The 11,800-nt window shown below is 58.9% G+C and overlaps 1 protein-coding gene across 1 annotated transcript in view; it reads right to left on the reverse strand.

Moving 5' to 3' along the window:
* Positions 1–9,963: 9,963 nt before the first annotated feature.
* Positions 9,964–11,800, reverse strand: part of OLIG2 (oligodendrocyte transcription factor 2) — a 3,218-nt gene continuing 1,381 nt past the window's right edge. The window contains exon 2 of the mRNA XM_039704313.1: positions 9,964–11,731. Within this exon, the coding sequence (XP_039560247.1) occupies positions 10,816–11,694 (879 nt within the window). The 5' untranslated portion in view covers positions 11,695–11,731 and the 3' untranslated portion in view covers positions 9,964–10,815. The remainder of the gene's footprint in view (positions 11,732–11,800) is intronic.

Genomic DNA, 11,800 nt, shown 5'->3' on the forward strand with positions numbered 1-11,800 from the left:
GGAGGGCAGAGGTGTCCCTAGGGTGGGCAGAGGTGTCCCTGTGAGGGCAGAGGTGTCCATGAGATGGACAGAGGTGTCCCTGGGGAGGGCAGAGGTGTCCCTGGGGAGGGCAGAGGTGTCCCTGGGGAGGGCAAAGGTGCCCAGCTGCTGCTGGGGACTGTCTGCCTCCAAGCACATCCCTGAGGCACTGCCAGGGAGATTCTCCGCCTGGCTCTGCTCCTGCCTGCTCTGAGCTGCTGCATCCGGAGCCTGAGGCTCTGCTGCAGGAGAGCAGCTCATTAATGGCGCTCATTAGCCAGCCAATTACGGCGGCGGGCTCCTGGTGGACGCGGGCTGGTGTCCCTCTGTCCGTGCCATCTCGCGGGTCCCGGCGGGGCGCTGCGGGCACACGGGGCTCCGGCGGTGGCAGTGCTGCTGCTGGCCGGGGAAGGGGAGCTGCCGAGGGGCTGCCCGGGCTGGCACTTCACCCTCTGCGTGAGCTGCTCATGGTGGTGGCAAAGACCCTTCCCCTGAAGGGTTTAACGGCAGCGGTGGGTGCCCGGGATTTCAAATGAGATTTTTCACATTAGAATGCTCAAAGATTGATGGGGCTGTTCAACAGCAGCTGAGTTCTGCTTGCCTGGGCTCAGAAGGGGTTTCTCAAGTGTTAAAATCCTTCTTTTTCCTTTTGGCACTTCTTGAGCGAGCTCCAGAGCGCTGGCCCTGCTCAGCTGCCTGGGGCAGCAAACAGCTCCGGGTGGGACATTCCCCACGGCCACCCAGCCAGGAATGTGCCAGGAATGCTGAGCCCAGCAAATCCAGAGGAGCTGCTCCATGGAATCCCAGGATCCCAGCAGGGTTTGGGCTGGAGGGACCCCAAATCCCACCCAGTGCCAGGGCAGGGACACCTTCCCCTGTGCCAGGCTGCTCCAGCCCCAGTGCCCAGCCTGGCCTTGGGCACTGCCAGGGATCCAGGGGCAGCCCCAGCTGCTCTGGGCCGTTCTCGCCTCAATCCCTGCCTCAGCCAGGAATCTCCTCACTCACTGCCAGATCTCCCGAAATCCCGGGTTCTGCCCAAATCCGCCTTTGCCTCTGCGGATGGGGCAGAGCAGCCGGGGGGGTGAGCTCAGCCCCAGGCGATGCCAGCCCAGGGCTGTCCCCGTGCCGGGATTCGGGGACCCCGAGCTCCCGGGGTGTCCCCTGAGCTTCTGCGGGTTTCTCTTTCCCTTCGGGCCGGGCCGGAGCCGCGGTCCCCGAGCGGTTGTGCCGCGGCAGCCGCAGGTGACAACTCTAACGAGAGCAGGAGCAGATGAGGAGTTTATGGGCTGTTAATAAACTGTAACCAATCGCTGAATGCCGGCGCGTTGTGTTCAAGCTGTTTGGGGCCACAGGTCCTTGGGAGAGCTTGCACTTGCTCTGCCTTTATTCCAACGTAGCAGGACATGAAAGGCCGTGGCAGACTCTTGATGTTTGTTCCCGTGAATAGACATATGTCCCTCACACTAGCACGGGAATATCTAATTAAGGCACACAATGCTGGCTTATACCCAGGGGCAGTGGCAAACAAGACGCTGTCACACTCTTAAGAACACAAACAAAATGAAAATTGCCTCTTTATACATTATAATGAATATGTTCTCCATGCATTAAAAGTTCATTTACTCCCAGGCTCTGGAAGGCCGGCTGGATTTCAGTTAATATCATCTTTTTTTCAGGAGGTTTGGGTAGGATTAGGGACAGGTTTGTTAATGAAGCTGCAGAGGATTTTCCCCCATAGACATGAAAAAGGAACAAAATCTGAATTGTGCGTTTATTGTGTTGTCTCAGGCAAATCCCACTCTTCACTCCCCACCTCGGCAGCGGCTCCTCCCTTCTGCAGGACGCGTCAGGCGCGGATTTGTGGCTCCTTCCTCCCACCTCCCCTCTCCTTCAGCAGCTTTTGGCATTTCCGTGGGCAAGAGCCGGAGCCGGGGCTGGAGGCTGGGGGGGCTCTGTCCTGCTCCTGCACCGGGAATGTCAGTGCCCAGTGCCAGGGCGTGCCCAGGGCTGGGCCCCGACCTGTGCAGCTCCTGCTGGGGCTGATGCTTCCCTCCTCCCTTCCCCATCACTTCCGAACACCACAAACCGTGGGAAAGCTCCTGGGACATTGCAGCCCCTTCCCTTCCCTTCCCTTCCCTTCCCTTCCCTTTTCCCACCAAGGCATTTTTCTCATTTTTTCTACATTTCCCCCATTTCATTTCTGCAATTTCAGCTCTTTCAAGAGCTGCCTGGGCAGATCTGCAGGTGGGCTTTGAGGTGGTGCCCAGGGAGCTCCGCCAGGCCCTGGTGGGAGCAAGGAGCCCCTCAGGGGATCTCAGGACATCCCGATCTGCAGGAACCCCCAGGGATCTCCCCTGCCCTGCTCTGCAGGCACAGAGCAGCCTCACAGCATCCTGTGGGCTTCCCAGGGATTTCACTCCCTGAGCCACCTCCGGGCGCTCCAACAGGGGCTGGATTCCAGGGAATGCTGCCACAAAGCCCCTTGAGCCATCCTGGGAAGTGAGGAGCAGACAGCAAGGGTCCTGGAAGGGGAAATCCCTTCTGAGAGCTCCTCTGCTGGTGCCTGGCAGCGCCACAAACCCTGCAGGAGAGCTGTCCCCAGAGCAGGTGAGCACGGGGAAGGGGCTGCAGTTCCACCGCCTCAGCTCTGACACTCAAACAAAATCTGTCACAGCCTGGTTTGGGTTTGGAAGGGACCCCAAATCCCACCCAGTGCCCCCCTGCCATGGCAGGGACACCTTCCCCTGTGCCAGGCTGCTCCAGCCCCAGTGCCCAGCCTGGCCTTGGGCACTGCAGGGATCCAGGGGCAGCCCCAGCTGCTCTGGGCAGGTGAGAGGAGCCCTCTGAGGGCCAGCCCACACTTTCCTGAGCCCAGCTCCTCTCCCCATTTCCTGCCCTCTGTGCCTGAAGTTCTGACCTGGAGAAGGGTTCTGCCCATCCCTTCTGGAGCTCTGGATGGGTTTGGGATAGGGATCGGTTCCTGCTGTCCTGCTGTGCTCAGCTGCCAGGGGAAATCCTCCTCTGTCACTGGAGCAGCATGAAATTCAGATGGAATTATGGGGATGGGAGCAAGGGAAAAACTTCATGGGCTCCTCAGCACAGCCCCAAACGAGGGCTGAGCACAGCAGGGAGGCTGAATTCTCCCTTGGAGGGGTTTGTCTCTCAAAGAAAATGCCCCAGCTCCACCCTTTGGAAGGAGTTTGGGGTCTGGGACATCTCGAGCCTCCTCTCCCCAGGCACAGCAAGCCAAACCTTGCTTCACTCCCTCGGGAGGAACAAACGAGATCCCCTCTCCCAAAACTCTGCTCAGTTTTCACTCAAAAGGATTTTCCTCAAGAGAGTGATTAATACTGGGGGAGCTTTTTGGGGAAAAAAAAAAACCAAAAACAACGAGATCCGCACACACACAGAAAAAAACCCAAAACAACCAGAACCCCGCGTGTGCTTTTCTGGGTTTTTTCCCCTTTTTGAAGCAGACAAAGAGGTGTGTAAATGTGTCTTATACATATATGTAGATGTCTTCCTGCAAGTAGCGTTTAACCCACGCCTGCCGCATCTGCGGGATGCTCCAACAATCCTGATCTGTGATCGCTCCGCGGCGCGGTGATGCTCGCTGACAGTGATTGATTGGTTCTCGCCGCCAATAGGACCAACATGGGGAATACATTAGAGTCAAAGGCACGCTCCTGGCTGGCAGGGAGCGCCCCCGGGCCCGGGCCCGATCCGATTGTGTGCGGCTTGGCAGATGATTGATGACAGGCGGGGAATGCGGGAGGAGCCCGCTCCCTCCGCGCCGTGCCCCCGCGTGTGACAGCGCTCCGCGGGGACGGGGACAGCCCTGCCGGGGGACAATGCAGCGGGGTGGCCCGGCCCGATAACCCCCGGGTGCGTGTGGTGGCAGCTGACCTGGCAGTTCAAGGAGAGCGGGCGAAAAGCTGATGGGAAATTAATTCTCAGGAGTTTGTCAAGACATCTCCAACAAGTGAAGATAAATGGCAGAACAAAACTTCTAAAGCCGGTCCCAAGAATGGGCCTGAATGGCCGAGGGAAGCGCTCTTTTGCATTTACATCCATCTTTCCTCGGGGCCGGGCTCCCCGGGCATCCCAAGCCCGGCCGGAGCTGCCGGGGGCCGCGGCACCCCCGGGCCGCCCCTCCCGCATCCCCGCTCCCGGCAGGATGGGCTGGGGGCTGCAGGGAGCTCCTGGGAGCGGCCCCGCTGTGCCCGGGGCACACGGACCCCGCTGGGAGCAGGGGGAGCCCCGGGGTGCCAGCCAGGGGTGCCAGCCTGCTGGGGCTCCCGAGGGGATCGGGGGAATATCGGTATCAATATGGAATATCAGTATCAATATTCAAAGGCCAGGTGAATTATGGAATTATGGAATATCAATAATCAAAGGCCAGGGGAATCAGGGAATGGTGGAACATCAATACAGAATATCAATATTCAAGGCCAGGAGAATAAGGGAATTGTGCAATCTCGATATCAATATGGAATATCAATATTCAAAGGCCAGGGGGATCGGGGAATTATGGAATATCAATATCAATACGGAATATCAGTATTCAAAGGCCAAGAGAATCAGGGAATGGTGGAATATCAATACAGAATATCAATATTCAAGGCCAGGAGAATAAGGGAATTGTGGAATATCAATATCAATATGGAATATCAATATCAGTATGGAATATCAATATTCAAAGGCCAGGAGAAACAGGGAGTGGATTCTCAGGTGGAATATCGGTATTCAAGGGCCAGGGGAATCGGGGAATGGTGGAATATCAATACAGAATATCAATATTCAAAGGCCAGGGGAATCAGGGAATTATGGAACATTAATATCAGTATTCAAAGGCCAGGAGAATCATGGAATTATTGAATATCAATATCAATATCAATATGGAATATCAATCTCAATATTCAAGGCCAGGAGAATCAGGGAATTGTGGAATATCAATACTGAATATCAATATCAATATTCAAAGACCAGGAAAATCAGGAAATTATGGAATATCAATATCAATATGAAATATCCATATTAAAGGGCCAGGAGAATCAGGGAATTATGGAATATCAATATCAATATGGAATATCAATATGGAATATCAATATCAATATGGAATATCAATATGGAATATCAGTATTCAAAGGCCAGGAGAACCAGGGAATTATGGAATATTAATATCAGTATTCAAAGGCCAGGAGAACCAGGGAATTACAGAACATCCCAACCCACAAGGATCACCAGAGCCCAACTGCCAGCCCTGCACAGGGCAGCCCCCAGATCCTGCCAAATCTGGAATTTTGGAGAGGTTTTTAAAAAAAGAGAACATTTTCCTTATGCTGGTTAAAGCCCAGCTGAGTTCCCAGTTTTCAGGATAAATAAAATATTCCTGGCATCAGTGAATGATCCATGTTTGTGGTCAATGAATCTCTGCTGTGCTGACCAGGACCAGCATTCCCGTGCTCATTTTCCTGTCAGGAAAGAGCCCCTGAGTGAAGGATCTGCTGAGGAGTCTCCTGATCCCACCACACTTCCCAGGAGAATGCTTTGTCAGACAAATGTGCCAAGAGGTTTCTATTTAATTTTTCTTAACGAGCTGCCTCTTTTCCTTATCATAACTTCTGATAATAAATAACTTTGTTTGATGGACACCTCATAAAATTCCATGGAAGATTCTCCTCAATTTGTCTTTTTATTCTGCTGTGGGCCAGGGTGTTCCCACTTTGTGTTCCTCGGTGATGCAAACGCCACAAGTTTAAAAAGTGGGCAAATTTCCACAGTTTTCCAGACTATTTGGATCTCATTCACTTGGGAGAGGTTTTGAGATGTGTCTCCTATAAAAACTGATCCACGTTCCTGCAGTTCCTTGTTCCAGTACTTAAAGCTGGATTCTTCCTGACGAGTGAACTTTGGGAGTTGTGACAGGGAGCCAGCAGGACTCGGGCACTTTGTGCCCTTCTGCAGAGACGGGGCTGGCAGAGCCTCGTGGCCCCCCTGCCATCACCAGCCTCTGCCTCCCCTCAACACATTTTGGTAAAAATATTTAATGCCTGCAGTGGCAAATTCTGCTTGGGTGAGCCGGGATGCCCAGAGAGCTGGCAGAGCCCAGGGGTCACTTCCACCCTGCTCCTGCCTGCTGTGGGGTGGGAAAGGCCTCTCAGGAGTGAGGCTTTGGGAAAAACTTCGGAAAAACCCTTCCCACCTAATCCTCCCATGGAAAGCCAGGTTTGCAGGGTGGCCTGGAGGGAGCTGGGAGCTCCTGGGGGTGCTGGTGCCAGCGGCAGGACAAGGAGCAATGGCCAGGAACTAAAACACAACAATTCCAGCCCAGCCTGAGGAAGAACTTCCTTCCCTGCAGGGGCAGGGCCCTGGAGCAGCTGCCCAGGCAGGGGCTGGAGTCTCCCTGTCTGGGGACATCCCAAAGCCTGGGCACGTTCCTGTCACTGCTGCAGGTGGCCCTGCCTGGCCTGGCTGGGCTCACAGGTCCCTGCCAACCCCAAACTTCTGGGATTTCAGGGTAGCTCTGGAAAATCCATCCCTCAGCTGCACCTGAGCGTTTGGGATGATCTGAGTCCCAGGCCTGGAGATCCCTGTCCCACACAGATGGAGAAGCCTCTGCCAGGGACAGCTCCACAGCCTGCCCTGCCACTCCAGGGGCTGCTGGCCTCAGCTGGGGCTGCTGGCTCCTGTCACAGCAGTGTCCCCAGGGCCATCAGACAGCACAGGGACATCAGCCCCTCCCCTCTGGAAGGGGAAAAGCCAGAGCACTGAAACAGGAGCCCGGGGTTGTCCCTGGAGTGACCCCTGTCCCCCCCAGCACCCTGACCCTGCCCTGGGGGCACTGCAGGGGTGTCCGGGGCAGCCTGGCCCAGGAATATCAGCGTGGTGGGGCTCTCACGAGGTGAGTGGGACCTGTGAACCTCCCCCTGCCAGGGGCTCCCAGGCAGAGGTAGAGACAGAACAGAACCAGGTTTTTCTGGGATGGATTGGTTTTAGGAAGGTCCTGAGGGGGCTGTGGGTGCTCACTCTGAAACCTCATCCCAGGGAAAGGGCAGGGATCCTGCAGCCCTGTGCAGGGGCTCTGGCAGCTCCCATCCATCCATCCATCCATCCATCCATCCATCCATCCATCCATCCATCCATCCCCATCCCATCCATCCCATCCCATCCCATCCCACCCCACAGGACTGCACTGGCAGAAGCAGAGCTGGTGCCCTAGAGGACAGGAATGCCTCAGTCAGGGATTTACAGCAGATTTTGGTCACCTTGGCTTGATATTTTCCATGCAGAGGTTGAAGAAATCCCCTGTTGAAGTGAGACATGGAAAATCTCCCCTTCTTGGGTTTGCTGGATGCCTTTTGGTCTCTGCCTGAAATGTGCTGATTGATCATGGAATGGGTTGGAGGGACCCCAAATCCCACCCAGTGCCCCCCTGCCATGGCAGGGACACCTTCCCCTGTGCCAGGCTGCTCCAGCCCCAGTGCCCAGCCTGGCCTTGGGCACTGCCAGGGATCCAGGGGCAGCCCCAGCTGCTCTGGGCACCCTGTGCCAGCCCTGCCCACCCTGCCAGGGAACAATTCCTCACTGCCAATGTTGAACTTGAATTTCCCTGCTCTGTTTTCCCCTTGCTCCCCGTTCTGTCCCTGCAGTCCCTGGTGAGCTCTGCCTGCCCCTCTCTCCCCTTCTGGGCCGGGGGCTCGGGGGGAACAGAAGGAGAAAAAGGAGAGAGAGAGAAGGGGAAAGCAGGGAGGGGGTGGGGAAGGGGAAGGAAAGGAGTGAGGGGTGAGGAGGGAGCCGGCTCAGACTCCGGGATGTGCAGGGACAGGTCGCGACAGACCCGAGAGCGGCTAAAAACCCCTGTGGGGGATGGAGGGGGGGTCGGTGCGGTCCCTGGGGCTGCGGGCGGAGCCCCGCGGAGCAGATGGGCCGCCCCCCACCCGTAACCTTACCCGGCTGCGGGCGGGGCCGGGGGGAACATATGGGGAGCTCCGGGGGGCTGCAGGACGGCCGAGCTCCTTCGCAGGTAGCCCGTGAGGGGGGGTTCGGGCAGCACGGCTCGGTGCCAGCCCCGGTGCCAGCCCCGCTCCCGGGGAGGATGCTCGGCCTCGGCCTGGCGGGCATTTGGGGCGGGGGCGATGCTGCCCACGCTGCTTTTGGCCTCCGCAGAAGAGCCGTGTCCCCGATGTCCCCCCCTGGCCGTCGGGGCTCCCCGGGGCCACCTGTTAGCGCCAGCGCCAGCCCCCTCCGGGCCGAGCCGGGCAGGCAGACGAGTAGGATTTACCAGCTTCTGGCCGCTGCCGACTTTTGCATCTGTCAGGGTGCTAATTATTGCCTCTAATAGAGACAAAGAGCAGCTCCTAATGATGCTCCCTCTAATTCTCACCTGCTCCTGCCCTTCCTCGGCGGCAGCGCTCCCTCGCCGCCGCTGCGCTAATTGGGAAAGCTGCTCTGCTTCTCGCGGCCTCCCCGCGGCTGGGGGTGCGGGGGGTGTCGGGCAGCCCTGCCGGGGCTCCGGGGGCCCAGCGGGCCCGGGGGGCTCCGTGCCGGAGCGCCGCTCCCGTCCCGCTGCCGGGGCGCTCGGCTCGGGGTCCCCCGCGGTGGCCCTGGCCGGTCCCTGGCCGGTCCCTGGCGGGTCCCCGGCGGGCAGCGCAGCCTGACACAAGGTTCCCGTGCTGGGCACCGTCCCCGGGTGCTGGCGGGCACCTGCCCGCTGCTTGTTTGGGGCTGTGTGCGCGGCGGGACGAGGCAGAGCCGGGGTTTGTGCCTCAAGAGCCGCAGAGCGGCACCGAGCCCACACCCGGGGTGGGCACCAAAGCCGGGGGCACCCCCGGAGCCCCCCGGGCCGGGGGAAGGCACCTGCCGTGCCCACCGTGTGTCCCCCGGGCTGTGTCAGTCCCGGCACCCACTCGGCGGGGCTGGGGCATCGCCATCCCCGCTGCCAGGGTGGGGGGCATTCCTCCCCAGCCCCCTGCCCTCTCCTGGAGGGGCTGGAGGGAGGAAGGACCCAGCGCTGGCCCCGGGACCCCCTCGGCTGGCAGAAAAAACCCAAAGCAAGCCGGAGCCCCCCGGGCCGCCCCCCTCCCACCCCCGCCGTGTCTGCGCCCCCCAGACCCCCCCGAGCCGGCAGAAGGATGAATTATTGCGTGTTTCTGCCCCAAATCTTGGAGCCAGCGCGCTGCTCTCGCTCAGGAGCGGTGGGGAGCTCGCCGGGGGGAGCTCAGCCCGCCCCGGAGCCCCCCGAGCCCCTCGTGCTCGGGAGCACCGCAGCCTTTTCCTCGGCTGTGCCGAGCATCTCCTGCCCCAAGGCTTCGTCCAGAACCGCCAAAATCTCCCCCGGCCGCAGACACGAGCGGTTCGGGAGGGAAATAAATTGGGGTTGTGCCCAAATGATTTCCTTTTGCGTGGATTTTCGTTTGGTGGGGTTTTAGCTGAAGGTCAGTCGCGCAGACGCCATCGCAGGGAGTGAACTCCCCAGCGCCCAGCCGGGCGGTTCCGCTCCCCGAATGAATATTTAATTCATATTTTGCTTTTGCCAGGCTCTGGGTTCGGCAGGCAGAAATCTCCACGTTACCGACGCGGTACCGCTCGGTTCTTCCTCGCCGCTCTGGTTCTAAATGGAATAAATGAGGAAAAAAAAACAAAAACAAAAACAAAAAAACGCCCCAAACCCCAACCCTCAAACGGTTTCGATTCGCCGGCGAAGCAAACTGACAAAAAAACTTCGCGAAACTCAAGGATGCGCCTAAAATATTCCCATCCCTTCCCCATCTGTCTCCGCCTCCCCGGAACAGCGAGGAAGAGGAAAATGAGATTTATTTAATTTTTAAATTTTTTTTTTTATTTATTTAAAATCTCAACAGTGGATCACTTTTTTTTTCTTTTTTTCTTTTTTTTTTTTTTTTTCAACCAAACAAAGAAAAAAAAATAATTAACAACCTTTTTTTTCCTTTTTCTTTTTTGTTTGTTTTTTGCTTTTTTTTTTTTACAAAAATAAACAGATGATAAAATCTCTGCGAGGGGCAGCGATAAGAAAAGTTGTTATTTCAGAAACAAGCCCAAGTTCTCAGTATTGCAACACGGACAGGGTGAAAGTTCCTACACAGAAAGAGCATTAAAGAGTTCAGACTTTGTTAAAGGTGGCAGGAACGTAAAAAAAAAACCAAAAAAAACCAAAACAAAAAAAAAAAAAACCGAAACAAACGTGTTATACTCTTAAAAGTAAAACAACCCGACAAACCCCAAGAACCCAAAAGGAAGGAAAGCAAGGCGAACCGACCCCTTTTCACTCATGAGGCTGACACAGAACAAGTGCACGGACGGAAGCTCAGGCAGAGCGGACTCGCGTCCTTATCGTCTATTTACAAATCCCGCGGCGAGAGAAAACCGGGGCGGCCCCGGCAGCGGGCAGAGCCCGGCACTCCCGGCTGAGCCCCCCGGGTGGGCTGGCGGGGATCCCCCCGGAGCGGCTCGGGGGGCTCTGTGTGTACAAACGGGGGGGAGAGGGGAGGGAAGGAGCGCAGGAACGAATAACGGAGTGTCAACCCGGGACACCGAGCCAGAGCCCCGGGGCAGCGCTGGCCCCTCGGGCAGCGGCCCCGCGCCCTCCCCTCCTCCGCAGCTCCCGCAACGCCGCAAAATCAAAGCCGCAGGAGGTGCGCGGGGCTTTGCTCGTGCCGGGGGCTCGGGGAGCGGGGCAGACCCCGGGCCGGCTCCGTCCCCTCCCGCCGCCGCCGGGGCAGCGTCTGTAGGTCCTGGGGGCGCCGGGGGCGCGGCGGGGCCGCCCCGCCCGGGGGCTCATTTGGTGTCGGTGGCTAATCTGGGCAGGCTGGCCGTGCCCATGCCGGAGACGTGGTGGTGCGGCGGGGCCGACACCTGGCACATGCTGCAGGGGCACGGCATCCCGCCCCAGTGCTGGAAGCCGCTGCCCAGCGGGGCGGCGGCGGCGGCGGCCGAGGGCGACTTGAGGAGGCCGTGCGGGGGCCGGATGGAGCTGACGGCGGAGAGGCCGGAGCCGGGCAGGGAGGCGCTGGAGACGGCGGCGGGGGGCAGGATGGGGTGGTGCACGGGGTGCGAGGCCGGGTGCGCCGGGTGGCCGGGCAGCGGCGCCGAGTGCGCGCCCATGCCGCCGGGGCAGGCGGCGGGGTGGAAGCCGGCGTGGTGGCCGCCGTAGATCTCGCTGACCAGGCGCTTCATCTCCTCCAGGGAGTTGGTGAGCATGAGGATGTAGTTGCGCGCCAGGAGGAGCGTGGCGATCTTGGAGAGCTTGCGCACCGACGGGCCGTGCGCGTAGGGCATCACCTCCCGCAGCCCGTCCATGGCGATGTTCAGGTCGTGCATCCTCTTGCGCTCCCGGCTGTTGATCTTCAGCCGCAGCTGCTGCAGCTCCGGCTCCGTCATCTGCTTCTTGTCCTTCTTGGAGGAGGAAGAGGACGACGACGACGAGGACGACGAGGAGGACTTGAAGCCCAGCTTGTCCACCACCACCACCCCCGCAGCGCTCATGGCGCTGCGCAGCTCGGCGCTCAGCTCCGGCGGCGAGTCGCTCTGCGTGGAGCTGGACACGGTGCCGCCCGTGAAGCCCCCGCCGCTGCCTTTATTCCTGGCCGTGAGGAAGAGGTCATCGGGCTCCGGCGAGGACGGGCGGCTGGAAACCAGGCTGGCGTCCGAGTCCATGGCCCGGCGGGCGGGGCGGCGGCGCGCACCGGGCAGCCTGCGGGGAGGGGAGAGATGCCGCGGGCGGCCCCGCGTCAGCGCCCGCCGCGCCTCGCCGGGGCACCGC

This window comes from Passer montanus, unplaced genomic scaffold (genome assembly GCF_014805655.1).
Source record: "Passer montanus isolate IOZ18808 unplaced genomic scaffold, ASM1480565v1 scaffold171, whole genome shotgun sequence".
Lineage (NCBI taxonomy): Eukaryota > Metazoa > Chordata > Aves > Passeriformes > Passeridae > Passer > Passer montanus.